The sequence below is a fragment of the Mustela putorius genome, unplaced genomic scaffold (genome assembly GCF_011764305.1).
Source record: "Mustela putorius furo isolate JIRA1106 unplaced genomic scaffold, ASM1176430v1.1 tig00537350_pilon_pilon_pilon, whole genome shotgun sequence".
Lineage (NCBI taxonomy): Eukaryota > Metazoa > Chordata > Mammalia > Carnivora > Mustelidae > Mustela > Mustela putorius.
Window position 1 is genome coordinate 23,690,448 of NW_025422471.1, and position 27,765 is coordinate 23,718,212.

General features: G+C 33.8%; 1 protein-coding gene across 6 annotated transcripts in view; it reads left to right on the top strand.

Moving 5' to 3' along the window:
• Positions 1 to 27,765, top strand: part of AP3B1 (adaptor related protein complex 3 subunit beta 1) — a 352,907-nt gene that overhangs the window by 191,879 nt on the left and 133,263 nt on the right. For all 6 annotated transcript variants that reach the window (XR_006604977.1, XM_004766831.3, XM_045074384.1 and 3 more), the window contains 7 exons: positions 1,746 to 1,901; positions 5,833 to 5,930; positions 7,353 to 7,407; positions 7,495 to 7,566; positions 9,937 to 9,999; positions 13,121 to 13,253; positions 20,193 to 20,302. Coding sequence is in view for 5 of the 6 variants with exons in the window: in XM_004766831.3 (XP_004766888.1) it covers positions 1,746 to 1,901; positions 5,833 to 5,930; positions 7,353 to 7,407; positions 7,495 to 7,566; positions 9,937 to 9,999; positions 13,121 to 13,253; positions 20,193 to 20,302 (687 nt within the window). In the remaining variant the exon portion in view is untranslated. The remainder of the gene's footprint in view (positions 1 to 1,745; positions 1,902 to 5,832; positions 5,931 to 7,352; positions 7,408 to 7,494; positions 7,567 to 9,936; positions 10,000 to 13,120; positions 13,254 to 20,192; positions 20,303 to 27,765) is intronic.

Below are 27,765 nucleotides of genomic sequence, written 5' to 3' on the forward strand. Positions count from 1 at the left end.
GTCATTGTTACCACTGGGTGGTGGTGCTATAAATCTTAAGTGTCCACTGAGTACTTTTTCTTAGACTAGCTCAGTTGGGAGGGATAAGATCACTTTGTTCTTTTTTTTTTTTTTTTTAAGATTTTATTTATTTGACAGAATAAACACAAACAGGAGGAGCGGCAGAGGGAGAGGGAGAAGCAGGCTCCCTGCCGAGCAGGGAGCAGGAGGACATGGGTCTCCATCCTAGGACCCTGGGATCATGACCCAAGCTGAAGGCAGTCACTTGAATGACTGAGCCACCCATGTGCCCCAAGGTCACTTTGTTCTTGATGGGTGGACTTAGATATGCAAGTTCCTCACTTTGTCTTCATTGACACCATGGGGATGGCATGTTATCTCCTGGGAATTAAAGTCTTGGCTATAGTGGCCTTTTCTGACATCATTCCAGTGGGATGATGGAGGCATCTCATGGCAGGTTCCATGCCAGCCTTTGCTGATGGGGGTAGGAATGAAACCTTAGTTTTTCTCTATTGGTAGCTACAGTAGAGTAGTTATTTTCTAAAAGATGTCTTGCTAGATTTTTCTTTTACTTGGTCCTTTTGGCTTTGAGAGTAGGCTTTTGGAGGGTTTGTTTTACCTGTGCTTGGTGTTTTGGGCACTCAGTTTTTCAGTCCTTGGTAAAATGTGGTAAAAATGAAAACCCAAGGAACTTTTCTTGTTTCATTCTTTGGGTCCTGAGGTCCATATCCAGTCTTTCTTCTCCTCTCTGTCTTTCCTTACTTAAGTTTATTTTTTAAATAATGTCTGCAGTTTCTAGTTGTAGATAGAGGAATAGTGAAAAGTATATCAACTTCATCTTTTCAGAAGTAAAAATTGTGTTTCAGCTACTTAGTAACAAAAATTACCTCTAAACGACTCTTGAATTGGATCTAGGTAGAATTATTGTCTTTTAATGTTTTTTGTTTGTTTATTTTTAAGACTAAATGCCTTTAGGCAGATTTTGACAGAGATAACAATGAATTCAAATTACAAAGTAATTTGTACAAAGCAAAAATATAGAATCAACCCCTGTGGATATGCATTAAGTATCAAACTGAGTCTTTCTTGACAATACAGGGACATACTTACACACTAGTTTTTAACCTGTCAAGTTTTATTATGATTTCTTTTATGCATGCTGCAGTTGAAACAGTTCTCTTTGTTCTGACTTTTAGATCCAGTTACAGAGTGACTGATAATGTATGGAAATAGTTCTCAGGTTTTAGGTAATCTTCTGTTATAGCTTTGTTAAGAGTCTCATTATCAAGTTTTGCCTTTTGTCAGCTATGGATATATCAATGAGGATTTAATATTTCAGAGGTCTACTATATAACAGAAAAGAAATATTATGTATAGCACTAAAGGACAGTTACATTGTTACAAATGTGAGAAAAAGCAAGGCCTTCTTTTATACAGGTAGCTTAAGATTTTCAAATACTTTCAACAGTGGTATTTTACGATAAAATACTATCATGATTGTAGATGTTAAAAAAGAATGTTTTCTGGGCGCCTGGGTGGCTCAGTGGGTTGGGCCTCTGCCTTCGGCTCCGGTCATGATCTCAGGGTCCTGGGATCGAGCCCGCATTTGGCTTTCTGCTCTGCGGGGAGCCTGCTTCCTTCTCTCTCTACCTGCCTCTCTGCCTGCTTGTGATCTCTGTCAAATAAATAAAATTAAAAAGAAAAAAAAACCAACAAAAAGAATGTTTTCTTTGTATTTCTTTCAGGATGATGGTTTAGAAGACAACGAAAAGAATTTCTATGAATCTGATGATGAACAGAAGGAAAAGACTGACCAAAGGAAGAAGCCATATACTATGGATCCAGACCATAGACTTTTAATTCGGAATACAAAGCCTTTGCTTCAGAGCAGGAATGCAGCGGTAATTTAACACCCTTATAAGAAATAATTTATGGATTTTTAAAAACAGTTGTTAAAAGTATTTAAGTTCAGTGAACAATATTTCAGTGTGCTAAGGGAGCATTTGTTTATTTGATCATACACCAAAAATATCAGTTTTGATGAGATTACTTGGTTTGGTAGTTATATGCCTATTGGACTTCATTTACTTTTGCAGTTTTGTTAATTGGCTTTTCCTAATATATGAGCTTAATATGTTTCTCATTGGGTTGGAAGACTGCATATTTCTGTTACTTGGTTGTAGTTGAGAGTATGTGGTATCAGTCCTTAATATTCATGTCAACCTAATAAGAGTTTTTAAGAGACTAACATATAAAGAAAGTGTCTATCATAATGCTGCATACCTAAAAGATTTTAACTGGTAGGAATAGCAGTTAAAAATCATTTTCATTTGACTCCTGAGTTTGTTTTCTTTTGTTTTACATCTTTTTGGTTTAAATACACTTTATATTTCATTTATTTATGTGCACAATAAAACATTAGGAAATAGGGACTGGCAAAACTTTAAAGAAATTAAAACATCATATTCCCATCACTCAGAAATCACTGTTATGTTTTGATGCATTTTCTTCCAGACCCTTTTTCTGCATAAATATACATATATTCACTTGTATGTTTGTCTATACATACATATTTTTTAAACCAAGGTAAAAATCATACTGTATATAGTACTTTTTAAACTTTTTTCCCTAGTCAGTCCTCTCTATTCAATAAAATTTCATCTCATTTAATACCAGTTTATTTTAAAGTATCTGTTATAAATAGGTAATCTAAACCAGTATGTATAGTACCTGGTTGTTACAGCTCTTAAACCTCCCAAGTCTTGCAGAATGTTCTTTAGGGTTTTCTCTTTGCTTACTTTATAGTGCTATTTAATTTTTTCTTCTGTGCTCTGTGTTACCTGTTAACTGGCAGTTATATCTAAACATTTGATGGAGTAAAACATTTTCTTAATATTGTTAATTTAAAACATGTTCTTAATGAATGGTTCTGTTCAACTAATAAAAATTTTGAAAATGTGAGTTATTTTAAGGTTTTGGATGCATGCTGATTTAGAGCTTAGAGCTCTGTCTATGTATCTTAGTAATTTGCAGAAGTTTTTATCTTATACCTGATAATTTAGTTTCTATATTATTATTAAATAGCCATACACAGTAATAAAAAAATGCTATTTTTCTAATGTTGTAAAACATGGTTATAGTTCAGTGAGCCCAGCTTAGCCAGATTGTATTTAAGTAGCTGTAACTTGTCACCTGAAACTCTCTTTATAGTTGACTCACTGTTTATCTTTATCTTGGGAATTGATTTTATAATCAAAATACTTACTGATCAAAAATGGTGAAACAAATAGAAGTAGTTTGTACTTTTTTCCCCAGTATGTTTTAATTCCATACTTATTTGATATATACCAAATAGAGTAATTTACTTTTTGTCCCAATATATTTTGCTATCCTTCTAATTGGGTGCTGTTAAGTACATATAAAGGTTGGCTGTTTAAGGATTGTGAGTAGATTTCCTTCTTCTGGCCTGACTCACAGTTAAAGGAGAAACTTTGAAAATTTTTTTCAGGAAACTTGGTCAGTGCTATGTATTGATTTGTAGATAAGGGGCATTGTCAGCAGAGTGTTGGGAGGCTGTCCTAACTGTAGATAAGGCAAAAGTGGTAAGAATAGTTAGGAATAGAAAAGTGCTTATAGGATATACTTTATCATGAATGCACATAATTTAACTGTAGAGGACCCATCTATGTGTATATTTTAGTCATTTTGGACTTTGGAGATAGGGAGTTTCCCTCTTGGCTTTTACAAATTAGACTATAGATTTCAAATTCTGGTTATGGAAGCAACTTGAAACTTTTAGATTTGTAAATACTAGGGGAGAAGAAGAGTTTGTACGCCTGTGAGCTTGAGGGAGTGCCCTAATTAGTATAGTAGAAGAGATTACATACTGAGTGGCATCTAGAATCTTTAAAACATTGACATATATAGAAAGTACAGTTTACTTTCTTACTAGTAGCATTGGACAATTTTTAATAGAAAAGGGCTTAATTTCTGTAAAATACATTACAATTAAGTTTTACTTTCTTTTCTATAATATACTAAGACTTATTAGCCAACTGTATACTTTAGTATTTGTAAAAATGACCATTACCTTCTTGTAGATTAAGTCAGTCATAGAAATTTTATTTTATAAGATACTATTTTTAAATTTTTTTTAACATTTAAAAATTTTTACTGAGAGAGGACAAGTTGGAGAGAGAGAGAGCGAGCATGAGATGGGGGAGAGGAAGGCGCAAAGAGAGAAGCAGACTCCCTGTTGAGCAGGGAGCCTGACATAGAACTTAGTCCCAGATCATGACCTGGGCCAAAGGCAGATGCCTAACCGATGGAACCACCCAGGTGCTCTTATTTTGTAAGTTTTTAAATTCAGGACAGTTTGTTCAATAATTACAGTGTATTTGTGGATCACAAGTGAAGAAATAAAATATCCTTAAGTTCCTCAATTGCCAAGTAATATCTGAAAGCTATAAATCAGCTTTGTAAGAAAAAAAAAGTACAGCAATGGGCCAAGAAACAGTAAATTTGGGACTCTGTGAGCAGTATTTTTTTAAAAGTGCTTTTTAAAAATAAATAAATAGAATAAAAACATTTTAAAAATGTTTCTTAGTTTTGGAAGGAACTCCTTTTATCTCAAGCACCCTCAGCTGCTGTATACTCTTTAAGCATATATAAAACTACTGCCATATATTTGTTAGAACCTTATAGAACAAGCATAAGTAAAGTAGTATTAATGTTTTCTGAGCTAAAGTCAAGATGATATAACTACTGTAACTCTCTGCATTTGTCACAGGTTAAACTGGATCACTTTTCAGTTTGGACTTTTGATCTCTGAATCTAAGTGTAGAGGCATGTGGGGGAAACATAGTTCTCTTATATTTTATGACAGAAGTTCTCATCACCCTTATAATGGCTTTGAAGCAAAGACTGTTTTTAAGGTTCTGCATTTTGAAAACAAAAGATTATTTCAAATTCTGTTACTTTAGAGGAATTATTTTAGTAGAGTTCATTTAATTATAAATTTAATATACTGATTTTTTAAATTTTCATCTTACTTGTTACTTGTTACTTTTTCAAAAGTATTTGGACTTCATTTGGAAAGGCATACTTAAAACTTTAAAATATTCCCAATCTCAGAGCAACAGCAGCAATGTTAGGAAGAGTATGGGGTTTGGAGTGTTACGAAAAGCTTTGCTGCATACTGGCAGGCAGACTTTCGGTAGCTCATTTAACATCTGTTTTCTGATAACATCTATTTTCTTTCTCAATGATGTATTGGTTTCCAAGGGCTGTCATAGTAAATTACCACAAACCAGGTGAATTAGAACAACAGAAATGTATTTTCTCACTTTTTAGTGAGAAAGTGGAAGTCCAAAATCAAGGCATCAAAGGGTTCGTTTCTTCTGGTGGCTTTACGGGAGAAACTGCCTTTTGCTAGTTTATAGTGATTGCCTGCAATCCGCACTCAGTGACTTATAGATTCATCACTCCAGTCTCTGCCTCCATCTTTACATTGCTTTCTTTAATGTGTCTGTGTCTATAATTTTCTTTATAAGGACACTTACTGGATTTAGGGCCCACCCTAATCCAGTGTGATCTCATCTCCAGCATTACCTTAATAATATCTGCAAAGACTTTTATCCAGGTAAGGTCACATTCTTCAGGTAGACATGAATTCTTGGGAGGACACTGTTCAACCTGCTTCAAAGGATAGTAGCATATTCCTCTTACTTCACAGGAATTTTGTAGGAGTAAACAATATGTAAGAATGTACTTCAAAGCTGTAGATTGCTCCCATGTTTATAGTTCTTACTGTTTTCATGCTTTATCTTTTAGGTGGTTATGGCAGTTGCTCAGCTGTATTGGCACATATCACCAAAGTCTGAAGTTGGCATCATTTCGAAATCACTAGTGCGTTTACTTCGTAGTAATAGGTAGGAAATGATTTTGTTTTTTTTCTTTTGTGTGGCTTCAAAAGTAGTGTTTGTACAACTGTAATCTATCTTTCAGACATTGATTACATGACTCTGTGTTCTGTCTATAAGATTTCATACTTAAGGGTCATCATACAAGCTTTATACATTTTGATCTCTGAATCTAAGTGTAGAGGCATGTGGGGGAAACATAGTTCTCTTATATTTTATGACAGAAGTTCTCATCACCCTTATAATGGCTTTGAAGCAAAGTTTTATACATTTTATCTCTAAGTTGGTGATAAATATAAAATTTCTCTTAAACTCAAGCCCAAAGAGATTGAAAATATTTTGGCAATGTTTAAGATCAGATTTTTATTGTCGTTTTGTTTTCTCTGTTTTAAGAATTACAAAACAGTTTCAGCTATTTAGCTTACCCTGAATATTTTGTTATAATTAGTTACTTTAAATTTAAAATTTCTTTCATTGAGTCCTTACTTCTGCTGATAGAGTTGGGGGAAAAAGATACATGTAACAAGACCTTAGTGCCTCAGCTACTTAACTCTAGACTGACTTTTGCCATTCCTTAGTGATATTCTTTGTGCTTAGGACCTAAACACCTTTGTGTTTAGGATTCTTTGTATGTAAAGACCGTGTCTTTATACATGGTCACTCTTTTCCTTTTTCTCAGTTCAGTAATGTTTTCTTTTCTGTAACTAGTTCAAAGGCTATCAGGAAGTTCTGGAATGCATTTTTTCATGTGAAGCTTTATACCACATTAACTTCTACATTCATTTCTTAGATATTTGGACATAAAGTAACACAGCTTTTTTTTTTTTTTTTTTAAACTAGTCTTTCTGGTTAGAACTGAGGGATATGGTGATCATCTGATCAAGAGTTTATATTAATGCTATGATCATGTTTATTCTGTTAGCCCTAAGAGCACCTTCCTTGCATGTGTTCAGAGCAGCTGTAGTTTTGGCTTTACATCTTAGGAATACAGTATTGTAAAATAGGTTTTAACTTTTCCACGTGATGAATCAAATCTTATTTATTAGTTTATAGGAAAATGTGTTTAAAAAGAAGACATAAGGGGCACCTGGGTGGCTCAGTGCGTTAAGCCGCTGCCTTCGGCTCAGGTCATGATCTCAGGGTCCTGGGATCGAGCCCCGCATCAGGCTCTCTGCTCAGCAGGGAGCCTGCTTCCCTCTCTCTCTCTCTGCCTGCCTCTCCATCTACTTGTGATTTCTCTCTGTAAAATAAATAAATAAAATCTTAAAAAAAAAAAAAGAAGAAGACATAAATACCTAAGATTTACTAAAAACTGTTTAATATTTGAGTTCAGTTTGAAACTAACTGCATTTTTTTTGGCTTAATATACTGTTTACATAAAGGTACTTACTTGGAAAATATATCCAATGAAAATTCTCCTTTCATTTTTAGGGAGGTGCAGTATATTGTCCTACAGAATATAGCAACTATGTCAATTCAAAGAAAGGTATGTACATTATGAACACATAATTCAAGGGAGAAATGAATGCATTAAAACCATAAATGTATTTATGTATTTCTTTTTATAATCTAGGGTATGTTTGAACCTTATCTGAAGAGTTTCTATGTTCGATCAACTGATCCAACTATGATCAAAACACTGAAGGTACACATGCTTTTATTTTTCAACTACCCTTAGTGCATCTTTATTTTGAAGATAGCTATAGCTAGATATTGCTAGAGCATCTACAAAATGGAGACCTGCATTTTCAGAAACACAGATAGATACTTTTAGGGATTTTCTTTATACTTTCTAAACTTTATTATTATATCCAGTTATAATAAATGCTGCTGCATCTTAATAATACTAAGTTTATACATGCTACCTGCACCTCGAATAATGCTTTGTATGCTGGACAAGTAGATAATTTTAGCACTGTGTTTTTTAAGTGATATTATAGAGAATTGAATTGAGTATTGTGCAGGATAGAAAAGTAGGGTTAAGTTTCTAGGATTTAGAAAATACTTGTGGAAAAGTTGATGTTTGAGTGGATTTTAAAAGAATAATATTTTTGTGAATTTTTTTGTTCTTGTTGGTACATTGAATGGGAGGTGGTTGTAGGGTCTGAGTAGGAGAAGAGAGCAGTTTATGCTAACAGAGATTATGAAAGAGTGTTATGTTCAGGGAATAATAACTACACTAAAGAACATAGGGATATAAAGTTATGATAATTAAAACTGTGATATTTAGACAGAAAAATAAGTGGGATAGAAAAGAAAGTGTGGAAACATCCATGTATATGAAGATGTATTATATAATAGAGGAGACCTTACAAACCTGTGTGGAAAGAATGGACTTTTCAGCATATATTGGGATGATTGGTTACTCACATGAAAACTGGGTTCAATCATAAGGAAATCTAATACACATCAAAATTGTGGGATATTTTAGAAAATAACTGGTTTGCAGTCATCAAAAATGTCAAGGTTGTGAGGGTCAGAAAAATACATAGAAACTTTCAGGCCAAAGGAGACTAAAGATAAAACTGAATGTCTGATACTGAATTGGATCCTTTTATTATGATTGAGATAATTAATGAAACTTAATGGAAGTGATGATTGCATGGAGGTATGTATAAGTGTTAATTTGTTAATTTTCTTGATTTTCTTAATCCTATTGTGTTCTGTAGGGCAATGTCCTGGTTTGTAGGGAATCTACACAGAAATATTTGGGGATGATGTGGTGTCAGATTGGCAACTCTCAAATGATTCAGATCAAAATAGTTCTTTTTACCTTTTCTATATGTTTGAGATTGTTTTTTTTTTTTTTTTAATTATATAAAAATGAAAATGTTTTTAAGCGTCTGCCTTTGGCTCAGGTCATGATCCCAGGGTGCTGGGTTAGAGTTCCACATCGGGCTCCTTGCTCAGCAGGAAGCCTGCTTCTCCCTCTGACTGGTGCTCTGCCTGTTTGTACTCACTTGTTGTCTCTCTGACAAATAAATAAATAAAATCTTAAGAAATAATTAAAGTGTGTTCATCAAAATAAACTGCAGAGTGATGCTATGATCTGGGAAAAAGATATTCCCAGTACATATATCTGAAAAATGACTAGTACTGAAAATATATATGGAACTTCTCTACAATCTATCCCTTTTAATTGGAGTATTTAGACCATTTATTTTTAATGTCATTTGTGATATGACTATGTGTATATATACATCACACATACATCTTGTGTTTTGTTTTCTATCTGTCCTGTCTGTTCTCTGTTTCTTTTTTTTTTTTAAGATTTATTTATTTGACAGATCGAGATCACAAGTAGGCAGAGAGGCAGGCAGAGATAGAGGAGGAAGCAGGCTCCCCGCTGAGCAGAGAGCCTGATGTGGGGCTCAATCCCAGGACCCTGGGATCATGACCTGAGCGAAGGCAGAGGCTTTAACTCACTGAGCCACCCAGGTGTCTCCCTTTTTTCCTTTATCATGCTTTCCTTCAGATAGCTTGAATATTTTTTACGAGGAAGAACTGAAACTGTTTTAGTGAGCCAATTGGAGATAGACTTTTAATTACATCTTCTTATAACTATGAATCAAGAAAAGAGAATTAAAATGTCCAAGTATTTGGGATGGTAGGATAAATGAGAACAAATCCAAGAATTAATTGGTATCTGGAAAACAGAGGTAGTACATGAAGGGCAAGTTGTTTTCTAGCTTTATTAATAAAGGGGGAAAAAGCAACAAACTACCTTAAATTGTTTAGGTTAATTAGATATAAATTATAAAGTTGGGATAAGCAGGGAAGATGGAGGATTATCTTTTTCCGAATTGTTTTTGAAAATTATGTAATTTCTTGTTCTCTGCTTGGAGATGTAGGAAGACAAAATTCACCAGAAAGGTATATGCCTCACAACATTTGTAACAGTGTGACTTTTTAAAAACAAAAATTACCATTCTATTCAATGCCTTGTCTTTATTAAATTAATGCTTTTTTTTTTTTTGGTGCTTTACAATGTTACTCTTTCTTTTTTCTACTATAGCTTGAAATTTTGACAAACTTGGCAAATGAAGCCAACATATCAACTCTTCTCCGAGAATTTCAGGTTTGTATACACTGCTGTTATAAAATAACTTCTAAAACATTTGTTTAGTTTACAGCCAAATATATATCTTTCTCAATTTACAAATAGGTAATTGTGTTAAATAAAACAGTGATTTGGGACAAGATTGAGAACTATGAAATTTGTAAATTTTCATGAATCAACATTAGCTACAAATTTTAAATTTAAGGGAAATGAAATAGTAGTCCCTTTCATGTTTTCACAGCATTTGAAAGTCTGGTTTATGACTGTTGTTGTTGTTTTAAATTACATTATGTTACTGGTAAGGATTCCATGTCTCTGCTGTCATCATCACTAATCCATTCCATACTCTGCATTCATGAAAGTGGCTTCACTTTTTACTTAGTTGTCCTGTTTAACTGTCCTATCTCTCTTCAGATAATGACCTCTTAGCTATATGTATTTTTGGTCTAAAATTTCTCCTGTTACGATGTTTTTGTCATTATTTTTGTTTTGTTGTACTTTTTAAAACCATTAATGCAATTGGATGAGGTGCCTCCCCGCCAAACACCCTTAAAAAATATTATTCAAAAACTATCTCCTGGATATATGCACTTTAAGATGGAGGAGTCAGCTCCAGAGACTTAGTGGTACAGGATAGCAACAGAAAATCTACTATCAGTATTGTGAATTTTGTACCTTATCAGCAGTTTTCTTAGTGAAAATGTACCACATGTTACGTGCAAATCAGTTTTTGTTAACTCCCAACTTTTATTGATTTCATTTATTTTGTTGCTATAATCCTCTTGTATAACTATATTAAATTTCCTTTTAGCTAAATAGATACTGGAGTTTTTAAATTGTATGATCTTATATTTTTAACAGGAGTAGTAGAATATTACAGCATCTCCATAGGTTATAATTTTATAACTGGATTGCTGTACTTCCATGGTATTTATTTTTCTAGAAGAATTTCTTGTAAAATTAGGATGTTTTGGGGTGCCTGGCTGGCTAAGTTGGTTAAGCATCCAACTCCTGATTTTGGCTAAGGTCATGATTTCAGGCTTGTGACGTGGAGCCCCCATTTTGGGCTCCACACTGGGTGTAGAACCTGCTTGAGATTCTCTCTCTTCTCTCTCTGCCCCGCCCTCCCAAAATAAATAAATAATTTTTAAAAATTAGGATGTTTTGGATATCTAGTCATATTTATGCATGCCAGAAAATATAGTATCTCAAGTTTTTATCCAGTAATCCATAGCTATAGAACATTGGTTAGATTTGATTTTTTACTTCATTTTTATAAATTTGCTTTTATATATATATTTTTAAGTTTTTAATTTTTGTCTCAGTGTTTTTGTTTGTCCTTTTTCTTATTGTAGGTAATCAGTTGGGCTGTCCTTTTGCTATCAGTTTCCTGCTTAAGTCAAGTTTACTGGGGATGTAGGCAGTGAATCTCAGGCAGTTTTATGGCAGTTTTTAGTTATACAGAGGTGACACATTGAACCTATCTCAAAATATTGGTAATCTGGCCATTTCAATTAAGATCAGCATTTTTAATAAGGCCATTGTCTAGTTAGACTTTCTGATACACATTTTATGTATCTACTTTTATCACTGTCAATATTTGTACCTCATTTATGTGGGTTATAGGTTATGTTACTTTTTGAGTAAAATAGAGAATTTTTTTTCCTTTTTTTTTTTTCAAAGATCTCATTTATTCACTTGACAGAGATCACAAGTAGGCAGAGAGGCAGGCAGAGAGAGACAGAGAGAAGAGAAAGCAGGCTCCCTGCTGAGCACAGAGCCAAATGTGGGGCTCAATCCCAGGCCCCTGGGATCATGACCTGAGTCGAAGGCAGAGGCTTCAACCCACTGAGCCAGCCAGGTGCCCCCAAGTAGAGAATTTTTTAAAGATATTTTTTGTAATTGAGGAAATTAGGTCATCAACTGGGAACCTGTTAAAATACAATTGATCTTTCCTACATGGAAGTAAGAGAATTTGTGTAATTTATTTCTTCAGTATTTAATCTTGTTCTTTGTGCTGTTCTCGCAAAATCTGTATGGCTTTAAGATATTCTTAGATTTTTTTTTATTTGTCCTTTTGACACCATTTAAATGTACATCCTTTTTGGTATGTTAAATAACCATAGTGTTAATTCTACATTATGTACATCTCATTTGAAGTTGGGAATCTTTTTTTAAAAATGTCAGTTGAGGGATGCCTGGTTGGCTCAGTCAGTAGAGCATGTGACACTTGATTTCAGGGTCATGAGTTCAAGCCCCACATTGGGAGTAAAGCTTACTCAAAAATAAATACATTTTTAAAAATTCAGTTGAAAATAGAATTTTAAATTTTGTTTACATATACTATAATATAGAAATGTAAGTATGCATATTTTAAAGCATATTTATTTCTATAAATAAGAAAAGCTGAGTTTTTAAATTAGGAAACTTATAATCAAAGTGAAATTCTTTAGGGCTATATTAAATTTTATAAAGCTTTTTTAACTTGCTATTGTTAAATCAGTGATTTCTTTTTAAGTTTATATAAATACATAGTTTACAGTATGTTTTTAAAACATTCTTTTAAAGAAAATCTATTTCAAAAGTAGGGAATTCTATTACAGACTGAGTATTTTTAAAATCTTTATTGCAGTACTGCTCATTGTAGCTATTATAGTTTTACTACCATTCAGATAACATTTTGAAAATGTTTGTCATTAGTATATTTGTCCTTTTCCTCCTCTTCTCCCAACTTTAGATTCAGTGTCTCTGAAAAAGCAGCCCTTTTTTTCATAGACTCACAGATGCTGCTGGTTAAATGAACTGAAACCTCCAAAGAGAGAGTTCTCATCATCTCTTTCAACCTTGCACTTAAACTAATTGCTGTCTTTGGGTGACTGCACCCCACTATCTGTTTTGGAGTCACAGGCCTCTGTGGCCACAGGTGAATGAACCTGGCTTGAAAATGTGCTTCTTCTGTAGGCACATTCTTTAAGTAAAAAAACAAAATTAAATTAAACTAAGTCATCAGTTGGCCCTGTTGTACATATAAATGAGAATATTATAGATTCTAAAATTTGTATTTTTGACAAAGTTCAGTATATCTTTTTGTTCACTTGATGGTACCAAAGTATAAACTAATTGAAATGCTATTTTTTAGACCTATGTGAAAAGCCAGGATAAACAGTTTGCAGCAGCCACTATTCAAACCATAGGCAGATGTGCAACCAACATCTCAGAAGTCACTGATACATGCCTCAATGGCCTGGTATGTCTGTTGTCTAACAGAGATGGTAAGTTGATAATTTTATTTTCAAGTAATTTATTGTTTGAGTACTCTTGGCATTATCTTTAAATTCTAACATTTTTTAACATTTCATTTTAGTGTTTCTTGTATGTCAGTAGCATGATCATGATGGGAGTAGCAATTTATCCTCGAAATAGAAAGACACACACACACACACACCTTTGTAGTGTTTTAGTAAATTAGATAATAAAGTTGCAAACAGTATTTGTTTTTCTTAAATAGAACTAAGAAACGGTAGTTTGTTTATTTTATTTCTTCACAGTTTAATCACCTTCATTATGCCTTTTCCACAAAGGTTATATTTTACCGCTTAGTTAGGACATGTAAGTCACGTATAATATTGGTTCACCTGCAGAGGGTGCTAAAAGCAGGCAAATGACTATAACATGGAGAAGTGGCTAGATCAAAAAAGTATGTTTATTGTGTACCTTCAGAGTTTTTTTTTTCTTTTCAGAAATTCAGCTAATAATTTTATATTCAATATTAAATTCAATTTAAAAGTCATCAGTTTGCAACAGCTTTGTGTTTTTAAGCCAAACAACATGTAAACATTTTGTAAAACTTGATAGGTGATAACCAGTAAAATGCATAATCTAGATTTCATACTGTTCTGTAGTAAAATGTCTGTTATTTCTGTGGTATGACTTTAGAATAAATAAAGCCATTTGGAGAAAGATCAGTATTAGTCCCTTTCACCTTTATAATAATTTATGTAGAGGATTTTTTATTATAATTGTATATTTGATTAAAAAAGATTCTTTTTAGGAAAAGTTCAATTTTCTGTGTAAAATCATTGAAATGATTTGTGGACTTCTAAGTATAAATATGTCATATTTAAACATAGGCATATAGGACATAGGAAGCAAAGTTGAAATGTAAGAAAATTGATTATATTTAAATTTTATTTATATTATTATTTGTATTTTCACTAAGTAACTCTTTTATCCCTAATTATCAAATCCCACATGTAAATCTCTTTAGAAAATTATACTATTGTGATCACTACTTCTAATGAAAAAACTGAAACAAAATTTAGCCCAATTTAGAGTGTTTTTTTATTGTGAACATAAAATTATAAACTTTAATCCTGTAAATTCAAGATAAGATGATGGGTAGAACATTTTTCTACATGTAATATTAAAACTAAGTGGCAACAAAAATTTACAAGGAAAGTAATTTAATTGACTATCGAAAGTAACTAGAGGAGATTAGGATGCTAAATGTCATTCATTTTACTTGTTTCTACTTTTCATTCTTTTTGTCTCTATTTTTGTGTTACACTTCAAAATATGAGTTGAAAAACATGTTTTATTACCTGTATCTCAATAATGACCTTCTATTCTATTATTTATGATACATTTCTTGGGAAAATATTTCCAGAACATTAAAGATTATGAACCAAGATTTACTAGGGTAATTTTTCTTTTAAAATTTAGTATACAAAAAGTACTATAAATTAGAACACTCATTAGTTCTTTTAAATACAAAATATATTCAAGGTTTCTGAATTTTAGTTTTTGACCTTTTTTTCCCTCATGTGAAATTGTTGTAGATTTTAAAGCAGTCATCTCTACTTCAGTTTTGTAATATATCAATTTCTTGAAAAATACCTTTTATTGACTTTCATTTAAAAGACGAATATTCTACCCCAGTAGCACTTTGAAGGAAAGAATAGATTGTTTTGTAATTATGTGATGGGAGATTAAAATAATCTACATTCACTCTTAAAAGTAGGAGAATTTACTTATTTAAACTCTGATATTTTGATGTTTAGGCTTTTGTTTTTGATAAATCAAAACCATCATTAAAATAATGGCTTTTTTCTCTGTAGTTTAATATTTAGAAACGTTAATTGTTCAGATTTTGGTTGTATAATCATCATTAGCCTATCCTTTCTGATTCATTAATTCTTTTTCATATGAGTATACTTTTGTCATTTGGAAACCTCATTAAAATTAGTAAAACAAATAAGGAGAATATTTATATTAAAATCAGTAGCATTAAGGAAAGTAATAATATTTTTAACTTAAAAATGGCCAATCCTGACAACAGATCTCCTTTCTTCTATTAAAAAAATCTGCTCTTAGGAATAGGTATCTAGAGAGAGGCCTCAGATTCTTTAAAATCTCTAGGATCTTTTGAAGCTCTAAGATCTGTGACTCTTGATTTTATATTAATAGAAATATCTGCTCATCTGTTCAGATAATGTATCTTAAACCCTTAGGGGCAGCCTTTAGGCTCCATTGTTTTTTTTGTTTGTTTGTTTGTTTTAACATATATTTAACACGCTGTTTTTAGACTTGTAGGTTTTTTGTTTTGTTTTGTTTTAAAGATTTTATTTATTTATTTGATAGAGATTACAAGTAGTCAGAGAGGCGGGCAGGGAGAGAGAAGGAAGCAGGCTCCCCACTGAGCGGAGAGCTCCATGTGGGGCTCTATCCCAGGACCCTGAGACCATGACCTGAGCTGAAGGCAGAGGCTTTAACCCACTGAGCCACCCAGGTGCCCCATGTTTTGTTTTTATTTTTTAATGTTTCTGACTTCTCCCTTCTTGACATGGAGAGGACTTTTCAAGGCAGACTTGAAGCTTGCCTAAAACAATTCAGTATCACTATCTGAGATTAATACAACAAATTTCTCAAGGATCTTTATGAGAAATCTGCATTTCATTTGGCTGAATAAATTTACCATCTACTGTAAACTAGAAGGATTGAGACAGAGGACTATTTTTTATTTCCTTAAGTTTTATATAATTCAGTAAATGTTTATTGAGAACTTGAATATAGTTGGGATATTTAGTAAGTGTTAAATAGGTGACTAAGATATTCATTCAGCCTATAAAAGGTTCCTGCCTTTACAGAGTTAACAGTCTAATGAAGGGAGACAGTAATATAAAATAAGTATGTTATAGTTTTTCTGTGTATTGACCACTTACTCTGTTGGGGACTGTCTGCTTGCATGTAGAACTAGACTACCTATGTTTGAATGTTAATGTTATCTTGAATAAATTACTCGATCTCCCTGTGCTTCAGATTCTTCATTTGCAAAATGATGGCAATAGTACACTGTAGTAACCTTGAAGGCATAGGCTAAGTGAAATAAACCTGCCATGAAAAGCCAAATACTTTATGATTCCACTTGTGTGAAATCTAAAATTGTCAAATTCATAGAATCAGAGAGTGGAATGATAGTAACCAGGGGTGGGGGGAAAGGGAAATAGGGAATTACTAAACAGCAAACATAATGTTTCTGTTAAGTAAGCTGAATAAGCTCTAGAGATTTGCTGTACAACATTATACCTATAATCAACAATAATGCAGATAAAGTTTTGTGAGAGGGTAGATCTCATTTTAAGTGTTCTTACCAAAGTGAAGTTAAATTAAAAAACAAAACAAAACAGTAAGCTCTATTTTTTACAGTAAGGACCCTTAAGTCTTATTAAGAACAAAGAGGAAGCTAGGAAAGGTCCAGAACACAGGATCATTTTGTGCTTATGGTAGAACAGCAAACAGCACTGCAGTCCTGTGGTCTTTGAAAAACAGGAGATAGAGTAAAAGAAAAGTAGGGTGGCATTACATGAAGGGGTGAGAGGGCACATGGGGTGGGTGAATAAAGACCTCTACTGAAGATGTCCAGGTTATTATGCCCAGAACCTGTGGGCAGAAGGGAATCCATGGCAAAAGGGATTTTGCAGATGTGATTAAGATTCTTGAGATGGAGATCAGAAGGGTCCTTTTAAGAAAAGGAGGGAGGTCAAGAAAGTCAGATGTCAGAAGTAGAGATTAAAGCGATGCCATTGCTAGATCAGGACCTTGAGTCAAGGAATGTGAACAACCTGCAGAAGTTAGAAAAGGCAAAGAATAGATTTTCACCTAGAACCTCCATAGAGAGGTATCCTATTGACATCTTGCTTTTAGCCCCTTAAGGTCTAAATTGTTAACTTCTAACTCTGGAACTGTAAGACACCGAATTTGTATTGTGTTAAGCCACTAAGTTTGTGGTAATTTATAACAATAGGAAAGTAATACAGCATCAAAGGATAAATGATACCAAATATATTTTTCAGCTATAGCCAATCCTGCCTCTCCATGTGTATAATTAAAATTATACAATATTTTTCTTTGTCTAGTTTTGTAATAGTACATTTTGAAAATAAAAAAATTTTATACTGTGGATTTTTTTTTTTTAAAGATTTCTTTATTTATTTGAACAGAGAGAGATTACAAGTAGGCAGAGAGGCAGGCAGAGAGAGAGAGAGGAGGAAGCAGGCTCCCCGCTGAGCAGAGAGCCCGATGCGGGACTCAATCCCAGGACCCTGAGATCATGACCTGAGCCGAAGGCAGTGGCCTAACCCACTGAGCCACCCAGACACCCCTGTTTTTTTTTTTTTTTAAGATTTTATTTATTGATTGAGAGAAAGAGAATGAGCATGATAAGGGGGGTGTCAGATGAAGAAGAAGACTCCATGCTTAGCAGGGAGTCCAATGTGCAACTCGATCCTAGGCCTCCAGGATCATGGTCTGAGCCAAAGCCAGTCACTTAACCAACTAAGCCACCCAGGCACCCCTAGACCGATCTGCCTTAAAAGGAATTTCCTACCTAGAGTATAAGTTTGACAAAGTCAGGATCTTAACATTTGTTTTCATCAAAGCTCAAAGTGGTGGTCTTTGTATAGTAGCTGCACCTCTTAACTTAGAATTTAGAGATGAAATGGTACCTTCTGAATTCTGGATAAAGTCATATAGTTCTAGGGCATTTGTCTTTCTTCATCTTTAAAATAATGAAAATAAGGTACCTACCATATATTACTATAGAAGAGAAAGAATCATTTTCTCATATCGTAAACTAAAGCATTGTATAACCATCAATTTATCATTCTGTTGGAGAAAGGGCTATGTAATTTGAAATAAGTATGTTTAATAATGATAAAAAGGATAAAAATTTTACTTGTATTCTTAGAGCCAGGTAAGAAAATACATTTTAGGGGCCCCTGGGTGGCTTCATCATTGAGCATCTGTCTGCCTTCAGCTGGGGTCATGATCCCCAGTTCCTGGGTTCAAGCCCCAAATTGGGCTCCCTGCTTGGCAGAAAGCCTGCTTCTCGTTCTCCCACTCCCCCTGCTTGTGTTCCCTCTTTTGCTGTGTCTCTGTCAAACAAATATATAAAACCTTTTTAAAAATATATACATATTTTTTTTCAGAGAATAACAGCACAAATCATGACATTTCTAGTATAATATTAAAATGCACATTTGTAGTGTATGCCAGGGGAATTTCTAATGTCCATGAAGCCCTATTAATAAAAAATGTCAAAATAATAAGTTAAGGCATTGTAGACTTATTTATTTGGCTTCAGTAGCATTAGTATTTGTTTATATAAGAATCATTCCATAAGTTCTCTAAATTGTAATCTAATTGGATTACAGTTATCTGCTGGTACCACCAAAAATGTAACTCTGGACTAGTAATTAGCCACTTCAGTGTGATAACTCAATCTCAGAATCCCAGTTTCAGGAACTGCTTCCTTTGGAGTCACTCCCAGGACCAATTATTATATTAGTTGATTATAATAATAATATTATTAGTTATAGATTTACTAATATATATATTAGTTTTATTATATGAGTTAATGTTATATATTATATATAATAAGAAATATATTTCTTGCTCTGGCAAGAAACAGATGGCATACTTAAAAGGTATGATTGAAGAGAATTTAAGGAAGGAACTATTTATTTATTTATTTATTTCAAAGATTTTATTTGACAGCGAGAGATCACAAGTAGGCAGATAGGCAGGCAGGGGGGTGGGGAATCACACTCCCCGCTGAGCAGAGAGCCTGATTCGGGGCTGGATCCCAGGACTCTGAGATCATGACCTGAGCCGAAGGTAGAGGCTTAATCCACTGAGCCACCCAGGTGCCCCTGAAGGAACTATTTATAGGATGTGGGCAGGATTAAGAGAAACCAAGAAGGTATGATATAACGTCCAGAGGCTAACAGGTTACTGACTATGGGAAGCCCCTTTATCATATCTAGAGCTGAAGGAAAGGGGTGTAAGGAGTGTGAACAGTTCAGCAGGCGAGAACCATTCAGAAGCACTGAAACTATCAGTAGAAGAATGTACACATTGCCAGGGAAACCTGGTAGTAGAGGTCCATGATAGCAAAAATTCTCTTCTTCTGCCCCCTTGATCTCCTGCTAGTATGTCCTATCAGCTAAACATAGCTGGAAGCCAGGGACAAGGGAGTCTAGTTGATGCAATCTGCAGAGGACAAAGAGTGGGTCAGGAAAGGCAGAGAGAGTGGAGTCACTGGACAAATGGAAACAATCCAGCACATAAGCCCACCCTTTCTGGCTCTGAAGTCAGTGCTATTTCTATAGTAACACCCTTCTTACCATTAATGATCTTCAATACTTACTTTTCTGGACATATCCCTTAAGGAATTTTTTTGGTTTTAGTTAGCTGTTTTCTTTAGAATTGGAAAAAAAGTTATTTAGATTGTAGGTGTTTTATTCCCATTATGTAGTTGATAGGAACCAAATAACTTACATGGTGGCTATTTGATTACCATCTTATGGTAGAAATCAAGTATTTGAAAGTTATAGTTAAAAGCTTAAAGACACTTGAATATTATGGTGAGCAGCAAAATCTAATCTCGTGTTGCTTTTCTCATTCAAAGAGGCGGGTATTGGAAGGGGATATCAGAAGTTCGGAGGCAACAACAGAAGTTAGAAATTAAAAGTATACTCCTCTGCTTAAGATAGTATTCACCCCCAAAGTTGGAAATTTACTCGTGGTTATAGATTACACCTAGTCATTTGAGACATGTAGAATATTTTGCTAACTTAAATTCATATTTTACCAGGAATATTGCATTTGAATTGTATTATACATATTTAATGTGAATAATTTCTCTTTTTCAGAAATAGTTGTTGCTGAAAGTGTAGTTGTTATTAAGAAATTACTGCAAATGCAACCTGCACAACATGGTGAAATTATTAAACATATGGCTAAACTCTTGGACAGTATAACTGTGAGTACCAATTAAGTGATCTTTTTGAATTTAACTAGGTTTTAGTCAATAAATTATAGTGTTGTTAAGATAATGGACATCTTAAGATGCGGTGGCTAAGAGAACTTAACTATCTGGATTCAAATCCTGGTTCTGAGATTTTACACTGTTGTGGAAGGGAATTACAAATCTGGAAAAGGGGAAAGATGCAATAAATGCTGCATTGTTAGATTGGAAGTGGAGATTTCAGTGTAAACTTCATGACTTTATAAATTGTAGATGCATGTGAGTGTGTAAATGTGTGTGTTCACACATTTATGTATATGCATATGAATGTGTGTATTGGGTATACAATTATTTATTTTTTTGAGAGGGCCTGCATGCAGTAATGCCTCAATACAAATGAACACACCTAGTGCCTAGATATTGGTTTTTTTTTTTTAAACTGAGATATAATTTTATACCATAATATACACTCACATAATATAGCAGTTTTTGGTGTATTCGTAAGGTTGTGCAACAACATACATTCCAGTATGTTTTCATCATTCCAGTAAAACCGATTCTCCCTTTAGTCCAGCCCTTGTCAGCTAACAAATCCACTTTGTCTCTATGGATTTGCTTATTTTGGACATTTGATATAAATGGAATCATATGTCAAATGGCCTTTTGTGTCTAGCTTCTTTAATTTAGTATGTTTTCAAAGTTTGTGCATGTTCTGGAATGTAGTACTGCATTCCTTTTTGGTAGACCTTGGTTTTTAAATTTCATTCACCCTTTGACGGACGGACAGGGCTGCTTAGAGAAATGGCTGATTTTAGAACAAGGGCAAGGAAAGAATAAGATGATCTGGGAACATCTTGTTGGGCAAAAAAAGCAAGGAAATGCTCACAGAATGGTAGAGATGTGTCAGAAAGACACAAAAGCCAGCTTGAAGGGGCTCCCCATGGCCAATTTGGAAAGCAAAATAAATTATAGTAAAAGGATTATGGCCTATTGAATAGGGTAAGACTCTGTTGAGACCACACTGGGATGAATGAATGAATGAATGAATGATTAAGGGAGAAGGGAAAGCTCTTTCTTACAGTACAAAGCAAATAAATGTAGGAGGAATGATGAAATTAGACTATCACCATTTGCAAGCCATCACAATAATAATAGACTGAGGTAAGACTCATTAACAAATGGTAAAAAATAGGGGGTAAAAGTTCAGGTAGTCAGAGGATATTTGTATAGTTGCAAAGTATATTCTCATATGATACTTAATTACAAAACATAAATTAAAGACTATTAACTTTTATAATGGAGAAACCTTGCAGGTGTTACCTGAACCAAATGAACATGGTTTACATTGCCAGCAATGTAATTAAACACCACCCGATATGATGTAGTGGACAGAACTTAACATCAGGTCTGTTGAATTTTTGCAAAAGTGAATGACTTGAATATAATCAAGAAGAAACATGAGACAGTGGACTCTGAGAAACAAACTGAGGGTTTTGCTAGGGAAGGTGGGGGTTTGGATGAGCCTGGTAGTGGGTATTATGGAGGGCACGTATTGCATGGAGCACTGGGTGTGGTGCATAAACAATGAATGCTGGAACATTGAAAAAATAAGATAAAATTAAAAAAAAAAAAAAAGAGGAAGAAGAAACATGAGACAAACCCAAATGGGAGTATGCTACAAAATATGCTACAAAATGCTACACTCCTTAAAAATGCCTATGTCATGAAATGTTAAGAAAAACTCAGGAACTGTTTCCTGTTGAGAGAGTTTAAAAGTATGCAACACATACTTTTTAATTTTCTTTTTCTCTGAAGGATTTGGGAAGATTTGGTAGGGACAATCGGTCAAATCTCAATAAATCTGTAGATTAGGTAGTAGTATTGGTTCAGTATTTCAGTTTCTAATTTTTAAATCATTTTACTATAGCAATGTAAGAGCATTCCTTTAATTACAAAGTTTGCAATGATGTATTTTGATGTTTAAGGATAAATCTACAACTTCTTTCAATTTAGGAAACAAAATATCTGTGTATATATAGAAAACTAAAGCAAATATAGTAAAGTGATGACATTTGAGGAATCTGGGTGAAGGGTATTCAGAGGTTGTTTTTATTCTTCCAGCTTTTCTATAAATCTGAAATTGTGTTTAAAAAATAAAATTAAAAAATAAATATTAACTTTGTTCCACTGCTTATTCACTCTGTGCTTTTATATTAAAATCTCCATACTTTTCCAATCTTAAAATGGTCGTAGTAAATGAAAACAAAACCTGATATTTTGTACATATTAAATTAGTTAATATGTGTCATGCTCTTAAGAATATTTCCTGGCACATAGTGGTATTATATAAGTGTCTCCTGTCTATTATTTAGGTCCTATTTCATTCCCTTTTTCTAATTTTATTTCCTCTTTTCAGAGCTCCTCAGTCTGTCTCAGTCTGATTTTGACTTCCCTGACTCCACTAACACTGACTTTTCCAGTGTCATTGACTATCTTCTTATTAAACCCAGTGGATAATTTGCTGTCAGTGTCTTTCATGATCTTTTGTTAGCATTTGACTTCACATACTGCTTCTTCCCTTTTGAAACATTCTCCATGGCTTCTTTCTGGTTTTTCTTCAAACTCTTTTCCATTGTGTTTGCCCTTCACTATGTCTGTCCCTTCAATTAAAGTTTTTTTTTTTTTTTTTCCATTGTTGTTTAAAGTTTAAAACTAATGTTCTATAAGTGATAGGGTTGTAGTTTAGGGGGAAATACATTATTTTCATCTTTGAAGATGGGGTAATGTATACTGAGTCTCTTCAGAGGGATTGTATTTGTGTGGTTTAAGGCAGAGTTTGGAAGCTGCATCAGGATCAATATTTAATATCTCTGGTAGCAAAATTTTCTTTCCCTCAAGGTCTTAGTAAAGCTCGTAGGGCAGTTATATGTGTATCTTAAAGCTAAGAATAACACTCACAGGAGTCTGTTAGCATCTGAGCTCCCACCAAATCTCTCACCAGAGTGTTCTTTGTCTTTATATCTACTCTCATTATTGATTCTAATTATCAAAGCCAGGACCTCTCAGAAACCGTGTATGAGAGATATAGGGATTAAGAGAGTAGATTTGATATTAGCAAATTTAGGAAGCTTAAAACCATACCAACTTTCTTTTCTGACAATAATTGTATGAAGCTGGAAATCAACAATAAGAGGAAAGCAAAAAGGTATACAAGTATGTGAAAGCTAAACAGCACTCTCCTAAACAACCACTGAGTTGAAGAGGAAATTAAAAGAAAAAAAAATTATCTTGAAATAAGTGAAAATGAAAACACAATATATCAAATATTATGGTATCCAGCAAAAGCAGTTTTGAGAGAAAAATTTATAGCAATGAACACACATATTAAGAAATTAGAAATATCTCAAAAAACAACCTAACTTTATATCTCAAAGAACTACATTTAATTAAAACCCAGAGCCAGCAGAAGAAGAAAAATAAGAAGTATAACAGTAGAAATAAATGAAATAGAGACCAGAAAAATAACAGAAAGGATCAATAAAACTAAGAGCTGGTTCTTTGAAAAGATAAGCAAAACTGACAAACCTGTAGCTAGACTAAGGGAAAGAAAAAATAAATAGATAAAATTAGAAATGAAAGAGGAAACATTAAAACTGATACTACAGAAATATATAGAATTATCAGACCACTATAAACAATTATATGCCAACAAATTACATAATCTAGAAGAAATGGGTACCATTTTTAGAAACACACAACCTACCAAGAGTAGAATTAGAAATGAAAGAGGAAACATTAAAACTGATACTACAGAAATATATAGAATTATCAGACCACTATAAACAATTATATGCCAACAAATTACATAATCTAGAAGAAATGGGTATCATTTTTAGAAACACGCAACCTACCAAGAGTAGAATTCTACCAAATATTTAAAGAAAGAATTAACACTAATCCTCAAACTCTTCCAATATAATGAGCAGGAAGGGACAGTTCCAGACCCATTCTGCAATAGGATACCACAGGAGAAGAAAGCTGTAGACCGGTATCCCTAATGAATAAAGATGGAAAAAATTTCAGCAAAATAATAGCAAACTGAATTCAGGAACACTTTAATAGGATTATACGCCATGACCAAATCTGATTTATCCTTAGCATGCAAAGATGGTTCACTGTATACAAGTCAATAAATTCAATACATCACTTTAATAAGCTGAAAGACAAAAATCACATGATTATCTGAATAGAGTCAGGAAAAAGCATTTGACAAAATATAACATCCTTTCATGATAAAAATCCTTAATGGATTGGTTGTAGAAGGAATGTATCTCAACATAGTAAAGGCTGAATATGACATACCTACAGCTAACATTATACTCATTGGGAAAAAATAGAAAACGTTTTCCCTGAGATCAGGAGCAAGAATATGATATAGGATACAATCCTATATATAGCAGATCCCCAGAGTTAGTCAAAATACTGTTGGAATTAACCAGTGATTTCAGTTACAAGGCCGGGTACAAAATAACATAGAGACATCAGTTACATTCCTTTACAGGAAATGAAGCATCTGAAAAATTAAACCATCCCCTTCACAATAGAATCAAAACAATAAAATGAGTAGGAATAAATTTTCAATAAGAAAGTGAAAGATCTGGTGTGCTTGGGTGGCTTAGTGGGTTAAGCCTCTGCCTTCTGCTCATGTCATGATCCCAGAGTTCTGGGATCGAGCCTCAGAGAGCCCGCTTCTCTCTCTCTCTCTGCCTGCCTCTCTGCCTGTCTCTGGCAGATAAATCTCTGTCAAATAAATAAATAAAATCTTAAAAAAAAAATGGAAGATCTGTATAAGTAAAGACAACCCACATTGATGGAAGAGAAAGATTAATATTGTTAAAATGGCCATTCTACTTAAAGCCATTTAATGTAATCCCCATCAAAACACAAAACACATTTTTCACAGAAATAGAAGAAACAATCCTAAAACTTGTGTGGAACTGCAAAAGACACCAAATAGGCAAAAAATCCCGAGAAAAAGAAATAACAATTCTGAAGGTATTGCACTCCCTGATTCTAACCATACTACAAAGCTATAGTAATAAAAGTAATAGGGTACTCGCACAAAAATAGGCATAAAAACCAATGCAACAGAATATAGAGCCTAGAATTAAACCCTGACATTTATGGTCAACAAACTAATATTCATGAATACCCAATGGGAAAAGGATAGTCTCTTCAACAAATGGTGCTGGGAGAATTAGAGCAACACATGGAGCACAATGAAACTGGAAAATTGTCTCATTCCACTCACAAAAATTAACTCAGAATGAACTCAGAAGCCTGTTTTTTGTTTTTGTTTTTGTCAGAAGATATGGTTAGTGGAATATGGAAGTATGATAGGAATTTCAAATTCAAAGGGGAAAAATGGAAACAATTGTAAAATAAATAATAAATTTTTAAAAATAATAAAGTAAGGTAGAAGGGTAAAAATCCAAGTATATCCTACCCTTAATTAAGGGACTTAATTCTCTCATTAAAAGACTGACTTTCAAATTGGAGTGAAAAACAAAAGCTAGCCATTTATAATTATAACACCTTAATCAAAGTGATAAAGATTGAAAAAAGAAGATAAGAAATGAGATATTAAGTGAAGATGAACAAGAAAGTGAGATTTTAAAATTAATTAAAAGCAGAAGGAAGGATGCCTAGTGGCTCAGTCAGGTTTTTGCCTTCTGCTCACGTCATGATCCTGAAGTCCTGGGATCAAACCCTGCATTGGGCTCTCTGTTCATAAAGGAGTCTGCTTGCCCCTCCCCCTGCTGGTGCTTGCTCTCTCTGTTTCTCTCTCTCTCTCTCTCAAAATAAACAAAACCTTTTTTTAAAAAGGCAGGAAGATAAAAAAGAACATTATACAATGAAAAAAGACAAATTACAAAGAAACTGAGAGGCATAAACCTATATGCACACAAAAATATGGCAACCAAATAAATAGATAATGGAAATATCCATTAGAAATGCAAGGAGAGGGGCGCCTGGGTGGCTCAGTCTGTTAAGCATCTGCCATCGGTTCAGGTCATGATCCCAGGGTCCTGGGATCAAGCCCCACATCAGGCTCCCAGCTCAGTGGGGAGCCTGCATCTCCCTCTCCCTCTCCCTCTGCTTGTGCGTGCGCTCTCTCTCTCTCCAATAAATGGATAAATAAAATCTTAAAAAAAAAAAAAAAGAAAAGGGGGGAAAAGGGAAAGAAAAAAATGCAAGGAGAAATTTGTGGATGACTTTAATATGCTTCTCTCATATTTTGATATATCCAGATGTTGAGTAAGATATGCACATAAAGATAAAGAGTAATTAAAAAATAGAATACATATTTGTTTCAGTCCTGTAGGTAAAATTTTATATTTCTTGAACAGATAATACCCACTTTTATGGGTGTATTCATTAAACAGTTTACAAAAAATCAAGAATGTACTTGGACATAAAGAAAACTTAAAGATTTTATGTTTTAAGCAGTAAAATTAGAATTAATCTGAAAGGGTACCAGAAAAATTTTGAAGTAAGAAATATACTTCTAGGTGAAAGAAGGTTTAAAAGAAAAAAATACAAGCTTTATATAAAATACAGGAAAAGAAAACACTTTGTTTTAAATGTGTGGGGTATGGCTAAAGTGGTCAATGCTACCATTTTTAACGTAAAGAGACCAGAAATAAAAGGATTTGGTGTTTGTCTTAAGAAATTTGACAAAGAGGGGCACCTGGGTGGCTTAGTGGATTAAGGCTCTGCCTTCGGCTCAGGTCATGATCTCAGGGTCCAGGGATCGAGCCCCACATCGGGCTCTCTGCTCAGAGGGGAGCCTGCTTCCCCCCTCTCTCTGCCTGCCTCTCTGCTTACTTGTGATCTCTGTCAAATAAATAAATTTTTAAAAAATCTTAAAAAAAAAAGAAACTTGGAAAACAACAGTGAAATAAAACATGAAAGTCTAAAAGGGATCAAAGTTGATTTTGTAAAATAGGATACCAAAAAGAGATCATTGAAATTGATAAATGCATCTTAAATCTTCTTTGGGAAGCCAATAAAGTAGATAACCCCTCCTGATTCTTTTTTAAAAGATTTATTTATTTATTTATTTGAGAGAGAGTGCATGAGCATGCAAGTGGGGGGAGGGGCAGAGGGAGAGGATGAGAGAGAGAAGTAGACTCATTGCTGAGTATGGGGTCTACCATGGGGCTGGATCCCACAACTCTTGAGATCATGACCTGAGCCAAAATCAAGATTGGGACCTTTAACTGACAGAGCCTCCCAGACATAGGTGCCCTACCCCTCCTGATTTTGATAAGGCAAAGAGAGAAAGCAAAAGTGAACAAGTTGGGCATGTGATTCAAAGGGAGATTCAAATAATTAAAAGAAAACTATATATAGTTCTATAGCAAAATTGTGAAATTTTAGAGAATTAAAAGGTGATGAGTTGTTACTGTTTACTT